At 33.0% G+C, this 14197-nt stretch overlaps 1 protein-coding gene across 4 annotated transcripts in view; it reads right to left on the reverse strand.

Moving 5' to 3' along the window:
- Positions 1–415: 415 nt before the first annotated feature.
- LOC111043392 (centaurin-gamma-1A) overlaps positions 416–14197 on the reverse strand; it is a 264095-nt gene continuing 250313 nt past the window's right edge. For all 4 annotated transcript variants that reach the window (XM_039434910.1, XM_039434913.1, XM_039434912.1 and 1 more), the window contains 7 exons: positions 14042–14178; positions 13342–13469; positions 11900–12017; positions 11101–11218; positions 9397–9639; positions 7042–7186; positions 416–5742 (listed from right to left, as the gene is read on the reverse strand). In XM_039434910.1, coding sequence (XP_039290844.1) covers positions 5506–5742; positions 7042–7186; positions 9397–9639; positions 11101–11218; positions 11900–12017; positions 13342–13469; positions 14042–14178 — 1126 coding nt within the window. In that variant the 3' untranslated portion in view covers positions 416–5505. The remainder of the gene's footprint in view (positions 5743–7041; positions 7187–9396; positions 9640–11100; positions 11219–11899; positions 12018–13341; positions 13470–14041; positions 14179–14197) is intronic.

Consider the following 14197-nt stretch of genomic DNA (forward strand, 5'->3'; position numbering starts at 1 on the left):
GTTCAGTGTTTTCTAAGTTTTCCATCTGCAGCGTTTACAGGTATTCGAAACTACAGAAACTCTATTTATAGTCACTGTATTCGAAACTACTTATAGACTTTTTCGGCTACATGTTGTGAATTTGTCATGAGATATTATTATTGTAAACAAAATAGTATTGGAATTCAGCTCTCATCCAGGTATCTTTGACGTTGGTACTATGATTATGGAGTTAGAAACAAACTGGGAGAATAGCCTACTATTCCCTTGGAACTCTAGGTACTGGTGTTACCGGTTAAAATAATTTAAATTCAGCCTTCATCTTCATGAGAGAAAATGTAACTTATCCAGTGAAACTATTATTCAAGCTTTGACATCATTTTTCCATAGCGATTGATACAGAGATATCGGTATAGTCAAAATAATGGAAGCACAGTACTTTTGGACCTTCTCTTTATATCATATTTCTTTGGCCAATATTGTACAGATTCTCATTTCAATCAACAAATATTACATACATACATTCAATATCGTATTGAGCCTGTACAATTCAATACTGATTTATAAACAATGTGGTGAACTTACAAATTTCGAACTAACATACAATACAATAATACTCCTAATGATTGTTTAGAGCCAAACGAAGTAGGCTTTACAATGCTTATAATTTAGTTGATAGGTGTTAGACATTCAATATCTTACCCAATAACAATAAAAATACATCCTAATACCAGATACTGTACTTCAGAAGAATTACTCTGTACTGTAATGGCTCCTTAACTGTATTGCCTTGAACATTAAATCAACAATTTATTTAGAAAAAAAACACAAATTACAACATAATATTTGAACAATAATAATTTAAAATTTAATGTCATTAGACCAAAATTAAGAATTAAAATAATTCCTTGAAAAAGTTTTTTGAGAGCTGAAATCTGAAATCCATTAATTAAAAGTTTAAAAAGTTTGGTTTTAAAAAGCTGTGATGAAAATGTTAATACTGGTATCCTTCCACTTGTTGCGTTGAGAAACCCGAACTTCGAAATGAATAAAATCGAATAGTTTATTCACAATATTATTTTACACCTGAAATTCCGATCATTGAAAGCATAGTTTAATATTTTTGGAAATACAGTAATCCATTAATCATAATTAGTGAGGATGGTGATGTTTCAATTTCAATTTCCAAACAAATTTTACAAGATAAGCAATTTTACTTGAATTTCTTGGGGGCATGGTAGTGTATCTATATTATGGAATGATCACATGTAATTCATTTGTATTCAAACAACTTGAGAATAGCATCAAATTGAAGCACTTCATTAATTCCTTGAAAAATTAAATTACTAATCGTATGAAGAAATTAAATTCCAGATAAAAATCGTGTAACTATCACAACATGATAATCAAGATGTTTTGAAATTGATTTAAAAAACAATACTTATTCAACTGGATCACTTCTAAAATTAACAAATTTTATAATTCATCAATCTAAAATTGATATTTTAAAATAAATTATTACCATTCTATTACTTCCCGCAAGGGACTCCCCACCAACAAAAGCCATACGAATTTACCATTCTATTACTTGCTTTATTCCAAAAAAATTATCAGAGCTTACTACACCAATAATTGGTGTATTATTATTAATAAAAAATTATTACAATATTTATGATTTTATTATATTAAATCAATCAGAAAACAATATTCCAATTTTTCGTAAATAATCAAGACAATATTGTCAACGATCAATTTAAGATCATTAACGTCAATGTACCGAGAATACAATGTATTCTCAGTACATTGATTAACATCATATTATTTCACGGTTATTAACAGCTTTCAAAGCAAATTTTTTTGAATAATTGTGAAGTTTATCTTTTTCAGACGGTAAATTATTTTTAAAATGAACAGATAAAATTTTCGTTTTCATACCAAAATTTAACACTAAATTATTTACAACGATAATAAAATCTATAAAACATGTGAAAAATTCATTAGATTATTCTAATCTGTATGCAAATGTTGCATAAATAATATTAATGTGTACAATACTGTATAAAATATACAAAGTGCATAATAACAATATTATTATTTTATAATACACATTCACAATAACATTGAATTATTTAATATTTTCTATGAGATCTATGCCAGTAATACAATACATTGATTACAATCATAGAATTTTTTCTAAACTGAATAATTCAATCAATGTTGTTAGAACTCTGCAGAATTGAAAGGAAATTATTTTCAATAAGAAGATTCAAGAATATATCAGTATATAGTTTCTATGTTTGAAATTTGATGAGGGTGTGCAATCCAAGTAGTGATTAAACATCAATTTATTCTTATATTTAGATTCCATTTTCATACAAAAATGTTTATTACATGTCAGAAAGTATCTCAAAGACAGCAATAATAATTTTAAAAAGTTTTTAGAATATGAGAGAATAGCTAGCCTACACAAGACAGGAGGTAACATATATAAAGCTACATTTTTTAGTAATTCAGTAAAATAAAGCTGCCATGAATATTGTTGTTCCATGAACCGGAAGATAGAAACTAGACTTAGTTTACTTTCTGTGGAAGCTGGAAAGTGAATGAAAAAATCAATAGATTCTTCATTTTAAACTGCTTAACACAAATTCCACATTCAAGGAGAACCTATAAAAAATCCTTTAGTATTTTTCGTTTACAATATTTTATTCAATTAATGATTCAATTTTTATTGCATTACAGTATTTAAGACATGTATGACCAAATAATTTTGTATAGGATTTATAGAGTCATATTTCAAATTCTTCCGATCACTTACTAATTGAGAACAATTGACTTGAATTGAGCGTGATTGATTGAATGAGATTCAATGGGAAAGGCATCAATAAATATTGAATTTAATACATAATAATATATAATATTACGGGACTTTAATGTTTTTGGAAAATTGAAACTGAACCTGATGGTTAAAATGTGAATAAAATGCATTGAATAAAGAAGTGTTTATGATTTTCATTTCAACGGTACTTTATGTAATCTCTATACAATAAAAGTTCACAACAATTGCGCTTTCTCGAGATCGGTTCCCGAAAAGATCTAACATTTTTCAACCAAATTCATTACAAACGCGCAAGTTCAAGTACGAATCATTTACAAGTAACAAGAACATCGAATTCTCTAATAATTGTTATTCACAATTTTAAATTAGATAACTGTATAGAAGCCCATAACAATTCATATGATTGGCCCCAAAAGTTAGAAATCAGAAAAATAAATTTATAGAATGGAATTCATGTGAATATAAATCCACACTAAGAATAAGACCATTTTCAAAAATAGATTACAAGTAAATTCGGATAGAGCTTTAAATACTATTCAGCATAACAGTGTTATAGAATTCAATGGGAGTTATAGACACGATTTATGAAGTATACTTGTGGATGATAATACAATAAAATACACAATACATCGATACTGCAATATACAACAGTAACAATAAGATCAATGACAGTAGTTGAAGGAATCAACAATTCCAAATAAAATTTGTGAATGTGAAATTTTAAAAATGGGAGAATAATTTGAAAAATTGTTTTTAAATACACATTACATGGTGGGCGCTCATTGACATAAAAAGCCAACCTGAATGATAATACTGATAATACTTCAATTATCATCGTAACAATCAGTTTGGAACCAAAAGAGCTCAAAATCAAATACCTAACTTCTAAGAGCAAAATGCCAAAAGACCAATAGTCTGTGAGATTATTTTTGATAGTTTAGAAAGTTTGAGAGATGACCGCTATTGAATCGACTCTTAGTTAAGCTCAATTCTCTTGCAATTATTCCGAACACTTTACTATAACTGAACCTGCAGGATTGAAACCTCGCCTTGGAGTTTGTAACAATAAATATATTCCTATAAACTAACACTATTATTTGAAATTCGTTCAAGTCTAATGATGTGTTTTATGTCTAATTTGCAGTGCTGGTGCATACCATATGGGAAAGTATTGAGCAGTAAGTAATTCAAGTATAATTAATTAGATTTTTCTTACTAATTAAGCTTTCTGATAAGATATCTGTACAATCACTTATTTGGTTGGTTCTAAATATATTAACAATCACAGTAATACACACGATATAGTTCAACAATAAATTCATTACCGTATACAAGTATAAAATGAACAAAAGTAAATGTACATTCTCACGGTATCAAACAAGTTATAATAGAATAAATAATTATTTAAATGTACAACTTAAATTAATTTAATACTTTTCGAAAGATACATTTATAAATTACTATATAGACAACGTATAAATCTACATATAATGATACAAAGATGGCTTGATGGTTGGGTAGGAATTTCGTCTGTCAATCGAGTTATAACAGAATTACTTTCCAAATAATAAATACTATTTTTTGGTTACTTTGATAATATTTGACAAAAATGAGGGGCAATTCAAGAGCTTTTTACAAGTAATGGCAATTAAAAACGGAATTCGAATCCTTTCACAATATGTAGGATATCACTGTATGATTTAGTAAAGATTATCACTAAAAATCTTTAAATTATGGTCCAAAGATGAAACCTTTTCTAGGCCACGACACTATTGTAACGACATCACTCAAATTGCAACATACGTTCAATGCACTATAAAATTTTACAATTTATTTGACAAATGATTTAGGTTGATATTAAACTTGAGATTAATTTCGTAAAGGTACAGACTTTTACAAAACCAAAAGAAGAATGCAAGAATAGTTGTTACAAGACTGTACATACTCCGTACCTTATATCAGTACAAATTATTTTTTATTAATGATTAACTCCAAACTTGTTAAGATTTTTCCTCAGGATACAGATCAAGACCTGGTTTAAAAGACACCCAAACTGTAGCATACCATATTATATTCATTGTACCGTACAACGGTAAAATTAATTTGACAAATGATTCATGTAGGTTCAATTTCAAATATCTTGTGGTTTTCCCAAGGAACATCCCTCTTCAAGACCAATACACAATTGTAACAAAGCTCTTGACCTTACAACATACAAACTTAATCATCCTGCACACAGGGACAATATATAGTGGCCTCTACTACATGATTTAGGTTGGGTTAGAATTGAATTTAGAATTTCTTGAAAGCTTCAATGAGTTTTTGTTTGACAGATTGTTACACTGTTTCTTTGTTACAAAGTTGTAACAAAATTCCCCAAACAGTTACCGTACTCAAGTTAGGTAATTCACTGTAGGCCTACCTAGGTTAGGTTAGTGTTGAATTTAGAATTTCAATGGATCTCATATTTTTAACACAGTTTCTTTGTTAAACAGTTGTAACACATTCCCCAACCAGTTACATACCTTTACTGTACTTGAAAAGGTCCTTTGTTACTCGGTTGTTACACATTCCCAAACCTGTACCATACAATGGTGCTTGACAAACGACCAATTACCTTACCATACATTCGCTGTACCATTCAACGGTATTCGACAAACGAGCGATTATTTGAATAGCTTGCCGATTCATATGACACTGGAAGGTAGCTTGTCGAGCTGGTGTGGCAACGAAGGAGGTGACTGGCGAGATAGAGTGGCACACTGCACAGCTGACTCGGCACACCCGTACGACTGCAGCAACTCTATGAGACTACTCGTCTGTCCTCCGCTGACCGAGTCGGGAGTGTGACCGCGGGAAGCGGACCGCGCCATCGCCAGACACGTCCGGCCCTCGTGGTCCACCGCTTTGGCGTTTGCGTTGTTCTGCAACAGACAAACGACAAATACATTATTTCATGGGGAAAAATGAAATTTTGTTGTAATACAGAATGATCACAAACAAATTATTTCGTGGGGAAAATAATGAGATTTTGTTGTAATACTGAATGATCACAAAACAAGACAGCCGAATTAACAATTACAAGGAGTATTGTACTAACCAAAACACATAATTTTTATTTTGACAAAAGCACTATAAAATTATAGTATTATTATTAGAAGTATGAAAGTCGTAAGGCCCATTGACGGCCTAAATTATTCAGGCGGTGGGACCTTCCCGCAAGGGACTCCCAAAAGCCAACAAAAGCCATACGAATTTACTTTTATTACAAAATTGAAATAATTAATTAACAATAGTGAGGTGCACGTTATAATAGCAGTGAAGGGAGATAAGTGTTGCCAATCTTTGCCTATCCACTGCCTTCTATAGAAGATAGCTGATACCGGTATATCTTATATAATATTAACTGTTCATTCTTGTTAAAAATAATCAATTATATTTTGCTCGCCAAGAAAATATATTTTTAAACGATTTAATAACAAATTTGAATAATTAAGATCAACTATTTTTTATTATATTTCTACATTGTTGAAAAACGATCTGGCAACATTGCGGAGCTAGAAAAGGATAGCGCTATTATCGAATGATAGATGAGGATAGCAATACAAATGTTTATCAAATACTGCTATTATAAAATGGAACTTACTATATCTATGTTGCATATCCATACTTTTTTACTATTAAAATTAAACTTGAGTTTTACAAAACACTTATGAAGTGAAAATGCACTTACATTGGTAGTGACGATCGTTTCGACCTATTGTTGTTGGTCATCATCAGACTGTAGGAATTTACTCTAATGTCAAGGTTATGTGTGGTTAACAACAGGTCGAAACGATCGTCACTACCAATGTAAATGAATTTTCACTCCATAAGTGTTTTTTAAAATTCAAGCTAACTACAACACTAAAAGTTGTCATAGAAATTGAAATGAAGGTGTCTTACTCTCATTACATAGAAATAATCAAATAGGGATTCACATAAAATAGTTTATTCAATACTGTCCTAATAGGTTACGTTAAGTTTATAGGTTCAAATAAGTTATTATTGATATGTTGAGTCACAGACATCACCACTTTTAATAGACGCATTCCAATTTGAAATTATTCTTTGTCGGTAGTGCTTATTGTAATTTATAACATTTATTTTATTAATTTGTATGATGTAATTACTTTTATGTCGATTAATAAATGAATTTGAATTTGAAAAAGGTAAACACTCACCCAGAGCAGAAGCTGGGCTATTGGTAGGTTACCCATGGTGCATGCATAGTGCAGCGGTGTCCTCATGTCTCTTTGGCTCACGTACGAGTTGATGGTCTCTGGTGTAGCATGTGCCAGCAATAACAGCAGAGATTTCATGTCTGACCTGTAATCATAAATGAAAAATTATTTGAATAATTGTATAGTTTTGAATAGTGAATCGTGAACAATGATGAAGGGTGAACAAACAGGGTTTTTACATGGTAAATTTCTACTCATCTCTATCTATATAATTATCGAATAAAATCAACCAAATATAATGTTTGGTAAGAAAAATAGGCTATCACCCAAGCCTTCTTCTATAACGGTATTTTGACAAAGCATTCTCAATGATTCAAATATTCGAAACATGAACAATTTTACATTTACACCACCAAGGAATTAAAAATTAGAAACAATGATGAACTTTGAATGATGGAAGATAGATATGAGAGTCAAGAAACACATTAAATCCATAAATATGGAATGAGACGCTGTAATTGAATTCATAAATGTAACAGAATTTTTATAGAAATAATAAGTTGAGTGTTTCAAAAGTATTATTCACAAATATTCTTCATTCCAATATTCCACAAATGTTCAAACAATGCTTTCAAGTTTGTAAAGAAAATTGAATAGTCATCTACATTTCATTTATACACACTTATTTTATTATATTTATACATGGAGGAAATTTATACGGACACTTATGGGCAATATTTAGAAAATGCAATTAAACCCATCACTTTTGAAAGTAATACTTGAAGCCTTGGTTCAATTTGATTTCGATTTTTTATACAATTTATTTATTTATTCAATTATTCGGAATTACACAACTTACAGAAAAGTAAGAACATTCATTTAAAACATAAATTTACGGAAAAATGTACTCATGAACATGATAGTTGAAGCATCTTCATGATAAGAAACACTTAGGCTGGCCACTAACGGTAGGACATGCATGATACACATATCGTCATACATTGCTGTGTCATCAAAACGAAAGGCTTCAAGAAAAGGTTTTTGAGGTCGGGTTTTTGAATATCCGATTTTTTTTGTTTTTTTCGCTCCTCTATTTCAGGTTAAATTTTTTTAACATCATAATTTGTAATTTTCAGCGCTTCATTTATTCTTATTGGTAGTTTATTTTATGTTAGAAGCCTCTCTCTGATGGCAAAACATGCATGATAAACATTACGTGTGCATGCATGTAACATCCTACTGTTAGTGGCCAGCCTTATAGAGATATATTGATATTAATTTGCTCTCATTAAATGATGATTCAAGTGACATTCATGAATACAGTCCCTAGACTTGTGCATATTGAATAAGACTACAGTTTCAGGAACGGTTTGTAGCGTAGAGTGATTTATGAAGATGGCTTGATTATTTGAAGATGGCTAAAGAATAAAGGTGCAATTCCTTAGAGGCGTCTCGAGACGTGCGGCTGTAAGCAGGCGTCTCGAGACTTGTGGTTAGAACAGATAACCTTTAAATTAGATTCGATGACTCATTGGACTTTCGTGTTCTATGAACTTTATGGCGACAGATAAATTGGAAGTTTTGGCTGCTATATTGCTTTTATGTTTCATATCTGATGAATCATCGAATCTAATAAATTTATAGGTTATGTCCTCTAGCCGTGACGGCTCTGACTAACCATGCGTCTCGAGACGCCTGCTTATAGCCGCACGTCTCAAGACGCCTGCTTACAGCCGCACGTCTCGAGACGCCTGCTTATAGCCGCACGTCTCGAGACGCCTGCTTATAGCTGCACGTCTCAAGACGCCTGCTTACAGCCGCACGTCTCGAAACGCCTGCTTATAGCCGCACGGCTCGAGCTGCCTCTGAGGAATTAATTGCACGTTGAAGGTGCATTTTCGTTTGTGCGTAGTTCCGCAGTCGACGACGACAAGCATTGTTGACATTCATATTGTCCAATTTCCAAATGTGCTAAAACAGCTGATCAAATAATTTCTCATCATTTGTGTTAATTATTCAAGAATTAAACACTTCTAATAATATCAACATATTGCCATTTAAAAGTATAAAAAAGTATAAACTCAACTTGCCCCATTAAAACATTATTCAACATAATCTTTCAGGTTATTTAGACAAATTGAAATCTACCCAATCTGAGATCCTCACCCTGTCGTGGTCGACGACGGCATTTACGCACAAACGAAAACCCATCTTAAGTGAGACGTTTCATCATGATCCAAACTAAAAATAACAAGTTAAACATTAGATGAAAGACACTATACTTCTTGGAAACAATTCTTACTAACAATTTCCCTATACATACATTAGAAAGTTAGGTATTATGTTGTAATTTACCTGCAGATAGCGTCGATGAGCAGCTGACAGAGAGGCTGCTGGTTGGAGGTTGGTGGTAGAGAGGGCAGAAACTCCTTGGCCTCGTATTTGGCGCGAATCCAGCGCTCTTTCTCCTCCCTGCTGGAGCTGGGGGTCGGTTTGGCCCCTCCACGCCCCCCGCCACTGCTACCCCCCACTGCCCCCTCCCACACGCTGTTCGCCATTATGTTGCCAATGCTCAGCATCACGCTTAGGTGACCCACACTGTAACACAACATAACAAATACGTCAATTCATTCAAGTGATAAGAGTCATACTCTAGAATGAGTTCATTTTAAAGACCAGGGCCCGAATTATTAGGCTATTGTTATTAAACGAAAATCCAAATTAAATGCTGTGATTCACCCCGAAGACTTTTGCTAATGCGAATATTGACAACAGGATAAACATCTAGATGGAAATTCGATGAGCGCTACTATTCAAAAATTGTTTGTCAGCCCGGAAATCGAACCCAGTACCTCTTAATTGCCGGTCAGGAATGCTTACCCTTACACAATCTTTGGATAGCAGCGTATTCCATCTGTAGACCAGGGCCCGGTTGCACAAAAGTCGGTTAAATTTTAATCACGTTTAAATGCTAAGAGATGGTTTTTTTCAAGAAGGCTTCTCTGATTAGTTCTGGTGACATTTAATCAAGATTGTAATGAGACTCTTGAGCAACTGGGCTTAGAAGTGGACAAAGTATGACGTGATAAACATTACAACAAAACACAGCACACTCATCAACTTCCAACCTGACATAAGTTACTCAGAATAGTCCACAGATGAAACCTTTCATATGTAGCCTTTTGACTGACTTATGCCCGGTTTCACAAAGCTCGGTCAATACTGTCTTTTTTCTTTAGGGCTACTTTTTATATAAATGAAAATATAAATCTGAGTACACATTTAAATTATTTTGCAAGACATGTTTTTACAAAACATGGTTTTACAAAAACTTTACAAGGATAACTTTTTCTAGTAAATTTGATTGCCTATCGATTGGTACCAGATTGGACCAATATTAACTGAGATATGAAAGCTTTAGTGGTTAGTGACCCACCTTTAGAGGGTTATGTAACGTTATTTTATTGTTTGAAATGACCTAAAATCGCTCACTATTAACATGCAATGCAAATAGAGATTGCTGCATCATTGAGACGACTCTATCAGCATGCCTTGGTTTGTACTGCTACAAACTTTCAGTGGTCACCTATCACTAGGGCTGCCATATCTCTATTAATATCGGTCCCATTTAAATGTGGAGCAAATCGATAGGCAATTAAGTTTACTAAAAAAGGTTATTCTTGTATTTTTTGTAAAACCAAGCCAAGGTTTCTGTATTATTTAAGAAACAAAATTTTAAATGGCCGCCATTTTGTTTTATGAATTTGAAAAATTATAATAATTTTTTGTAGCTTTGTCTAGTTGTTTTAAATGATCGTGCGAAGTTTCAATTTCGTTATTTTCAACCATTATTTAGAAAAAGATAATAAGTGAAAAAAAAAATGGCCGCTGTGTGAGTAACTGAAGACTTCCGGACAATTTAAATATGATATTTAGATATGTTTTTAAACCAGGAACAATGCCCTAGAGTATTGGTAGGGAGTTCTTAAACACCCTGTATACTACATCACGAATAATAACTTACTAGATTCAAGTGTAATACAATCGAGCTGTACTTACGGCCATTCATCGAGGTTAAGAGAACGAACTTTGGATATATGAGAGCCCAAATTCCTATGCACCCCTGAACACTCAATGCACATCAGTACTCCCAAGTTTAGACTCGCCCAATCGGGATCTGAAAAATTAGCCAATCGAAGTTACTTAGTGATAAGTTTACAAGTACTCGAGAAGTAAACACAATCTTGCAATGGTGGTGCAATTCAAATTCAACAACTTGTCGAGACAAAGATGATGGTGATTTGTTGATCCATTCCAAACTTCGATGTATCAACACACTAAGAGCCGGTTTCCGAGCTCGGGATTTAGCTAAGTCCTAGACTTTAAACAGCTGGAGTCAGAAAATTGGCTTTCCAAAACGGGGCGTAGTCGCAGCTTTTATAACAGTAGTCGTAGTTTTTATTTTCTCATTTCTATAATTGGAAACGGTTTTCCTTGACGAAATTTGACATTCTCAAATAATTCATAATAGCTGAAACTTTACACTATTTTCTCTTCATTCTATTTTGCGTTCAATTTTCTAGTTTTTGAAATTTAATTCAAACGTGACTATGACAATGACTGCGACTACGCCCCGTTTTGGAAAGCCAACTTTCTGACTCCAGCTGTTTAAAGTCTAGGACTTAGCTAAATCCCGAGCTCGGAAACCGGCCCTAGATGTAAAAAGTGGCAAAATCGTGTAATTTGATATACTTGTCATTTTTTCTAGAAACATGCATCCATGCCTATTGATTATATTATCGGATATCACGATATTTCCATATTATTTAGTACGATTATGAAATGTGTAAAAACTTACTAGGAGCATCACAGTCGACGCAATGCGTGTTGCCAGGTACCCGTGTTCTAATCGAATGTATCGAAGCTGCTTCAATCGAAGAGTGCAATCGAGATTTGCCTTTTCCACTTTCATTGCCCTACAAAAGATATACAAAAATATTTAACCATTTGTGCCTCACTAACAAATACAAAACGAAGTTTAAAACTAGCAACAAGTTCGAGACACTTGAGTTAACTACACTTAGAAATCCAAGAAAAGAAGTATTGTTGAGAAAAAAGTGGAGAATTACACAACTCTCAATTAAATTAAATTCATGATCATTACTATTGGTTCGGACACAGAAGGGCTTTTCAAGCAATGATTCAAGATTAATTGAATCATTAACCATAATTACTCGAATCACTGAAGAAGCTCCAAGCAAATCTTCTCAAATTATATTTAATTGAGTATACTTTTACCATAGTTTCAATGCTACTCCATATCCTGGATGAGAACTGGAATAAATTGACTACAATTGCAATAGGGTTTTTAAAATCATTTTGTAATGAGTCCTTCTACAAATGTTTAATGCCTCGAAATCTTGCGTACCTAACCAATCTAATGTGAGTTGACTTCTACTTCAAGTTGGAACCAGTACGGAGTAACGTTTTCTGTTGAATCTGGACGTGTTTCAAGATACTGAACCAAATCTATAGACTACAGGGAGTATCTTGAAACAGATTCAGTGCCTTGAAATGCTCCTGAAGTCAACATAAAAATGTAAGTAATACTCTAACGTGGAATTTTAATACCGGTACATACAGCCTGAAGTTTTGTTTTGTTTTATTCGCAGGAATAAGAGAATTACAACTTCTTAGAAATACTTAATAAAAATTTAACAACATGGGAAAATACTATTACAAAATAAAATTAAATGAAAATTAAGTATTGGCATCTCGAAGTGGTTAAAAACATTAGATAATTTTTGAAGAAACACCGTGGTAGCGATCTTGCTTTCAAATTAATGATTCATTGAACTGATATAAAACTAACAACAACCTAACATTAGCTAATTGGAATTCATATTCAAGCCAGCAACGATAATAATGTCATTCGACATTGAAAGCATTCTCTATTCATTATTAAGATGCGTGCAGACTACTGCGCCACGAACACACGCTTTTCACTTTTCATCAGCTAATGCTATGTTTATTATATCTGTATCTTACTGATTCTGTACAAATACAGAAATAATAAGAAAAGCATAAGCTCATGAACAATGAAATGCACGTGTTCGTGGCGTAGAAGTCTGTACGCACCTATTGCTGAACTTCACATTGATAATGTATTGATATTTATGATTGGCATATAATCTGGTGAAACCCCTGTCATTAAGTATGATAACCAAATTGTATTATTACACTCTATACAATTTGTCCAGCACCATTTGTTTTACGCATAATGAATAGAGTTTAGCCTACCTGCAATGAATTAAGAATCTGCTGTTCGATAGCTGTCACCCACTCATCACGTTCTTCCGAATTAGCCGCCTCGAAGTGCCACTGCTTGTTGTCCAGTGACACTATTAGAAACTCGTAGCCGTCCGAATCTAAAATTCAATTAACAACATTATTTTAATGAGCCAATTAAAGGAGCAAGAATGGATAATGTAAGTGAAGTTGATGAGCTCGAAAATTCAAAGGTGAGACAACTTAAACTAGCTATAATAAACTCGAGGTTGATAATTATGTATAAAATGAAATCTAGTTATTGAAAATTGAAACTTGAATAAATCTGTCAATTCAAGTAAATTTCAAATGTCTTGTGTGAGAGAGCCATTTCCTATATAATGAACCAAAGAGGTGCATTTGATTTAAAGAACATCCAAAGTTGTCACATAAGTACTGTGAGGCTCAACTCACACTTACGCGACTCTGGTCGAGAAGAGACTCGACTCTAGACGAGAGCATGTGTTTCCAAATTGGGACACTCAGACCAGTCGACTCTAGTCTCCGCGACTGTCACCATTTGAAATCACATGCTATCGACTAGAGTCCAGTCTCTTCTCGACCTGAGTAACGTGAGTGTGCGTTGAGCCATAGTTGAAATGATATAACTCGATGAAAATTTATAAATGTGATTTGTTAAGAAATATCATAGTAGAGAATATGTGACGGTTACCTTCGCAGTCTTGGTTTTTGACACCACTGCTCTTAATTCGCCTGTGCCTTTTCTTAACGTTTGGTGTCTCAGCCTTACTATCGTTACTACTCCCATTGATATGCAGGTTATTCGAGATGATTATTGGTTCCTCATTGCTGAAAAATAAATACAAAG

Source organism: Nilaparvata lugens, chromosome 8 (assembly GCF_014356525.2).
Source record: "Nilaparvata lugens isolate BPH chromosome 8, ASM1435652v1, whole genome shotgun sequence".
Classification (NCBI taxonomy): domain Eukaryota; kingdom Metazoa; phylum Arthropoda; class Insecta; order Hemiptera; family Delphacidae; genus Nilaparvata; species Nilaparvata lugens.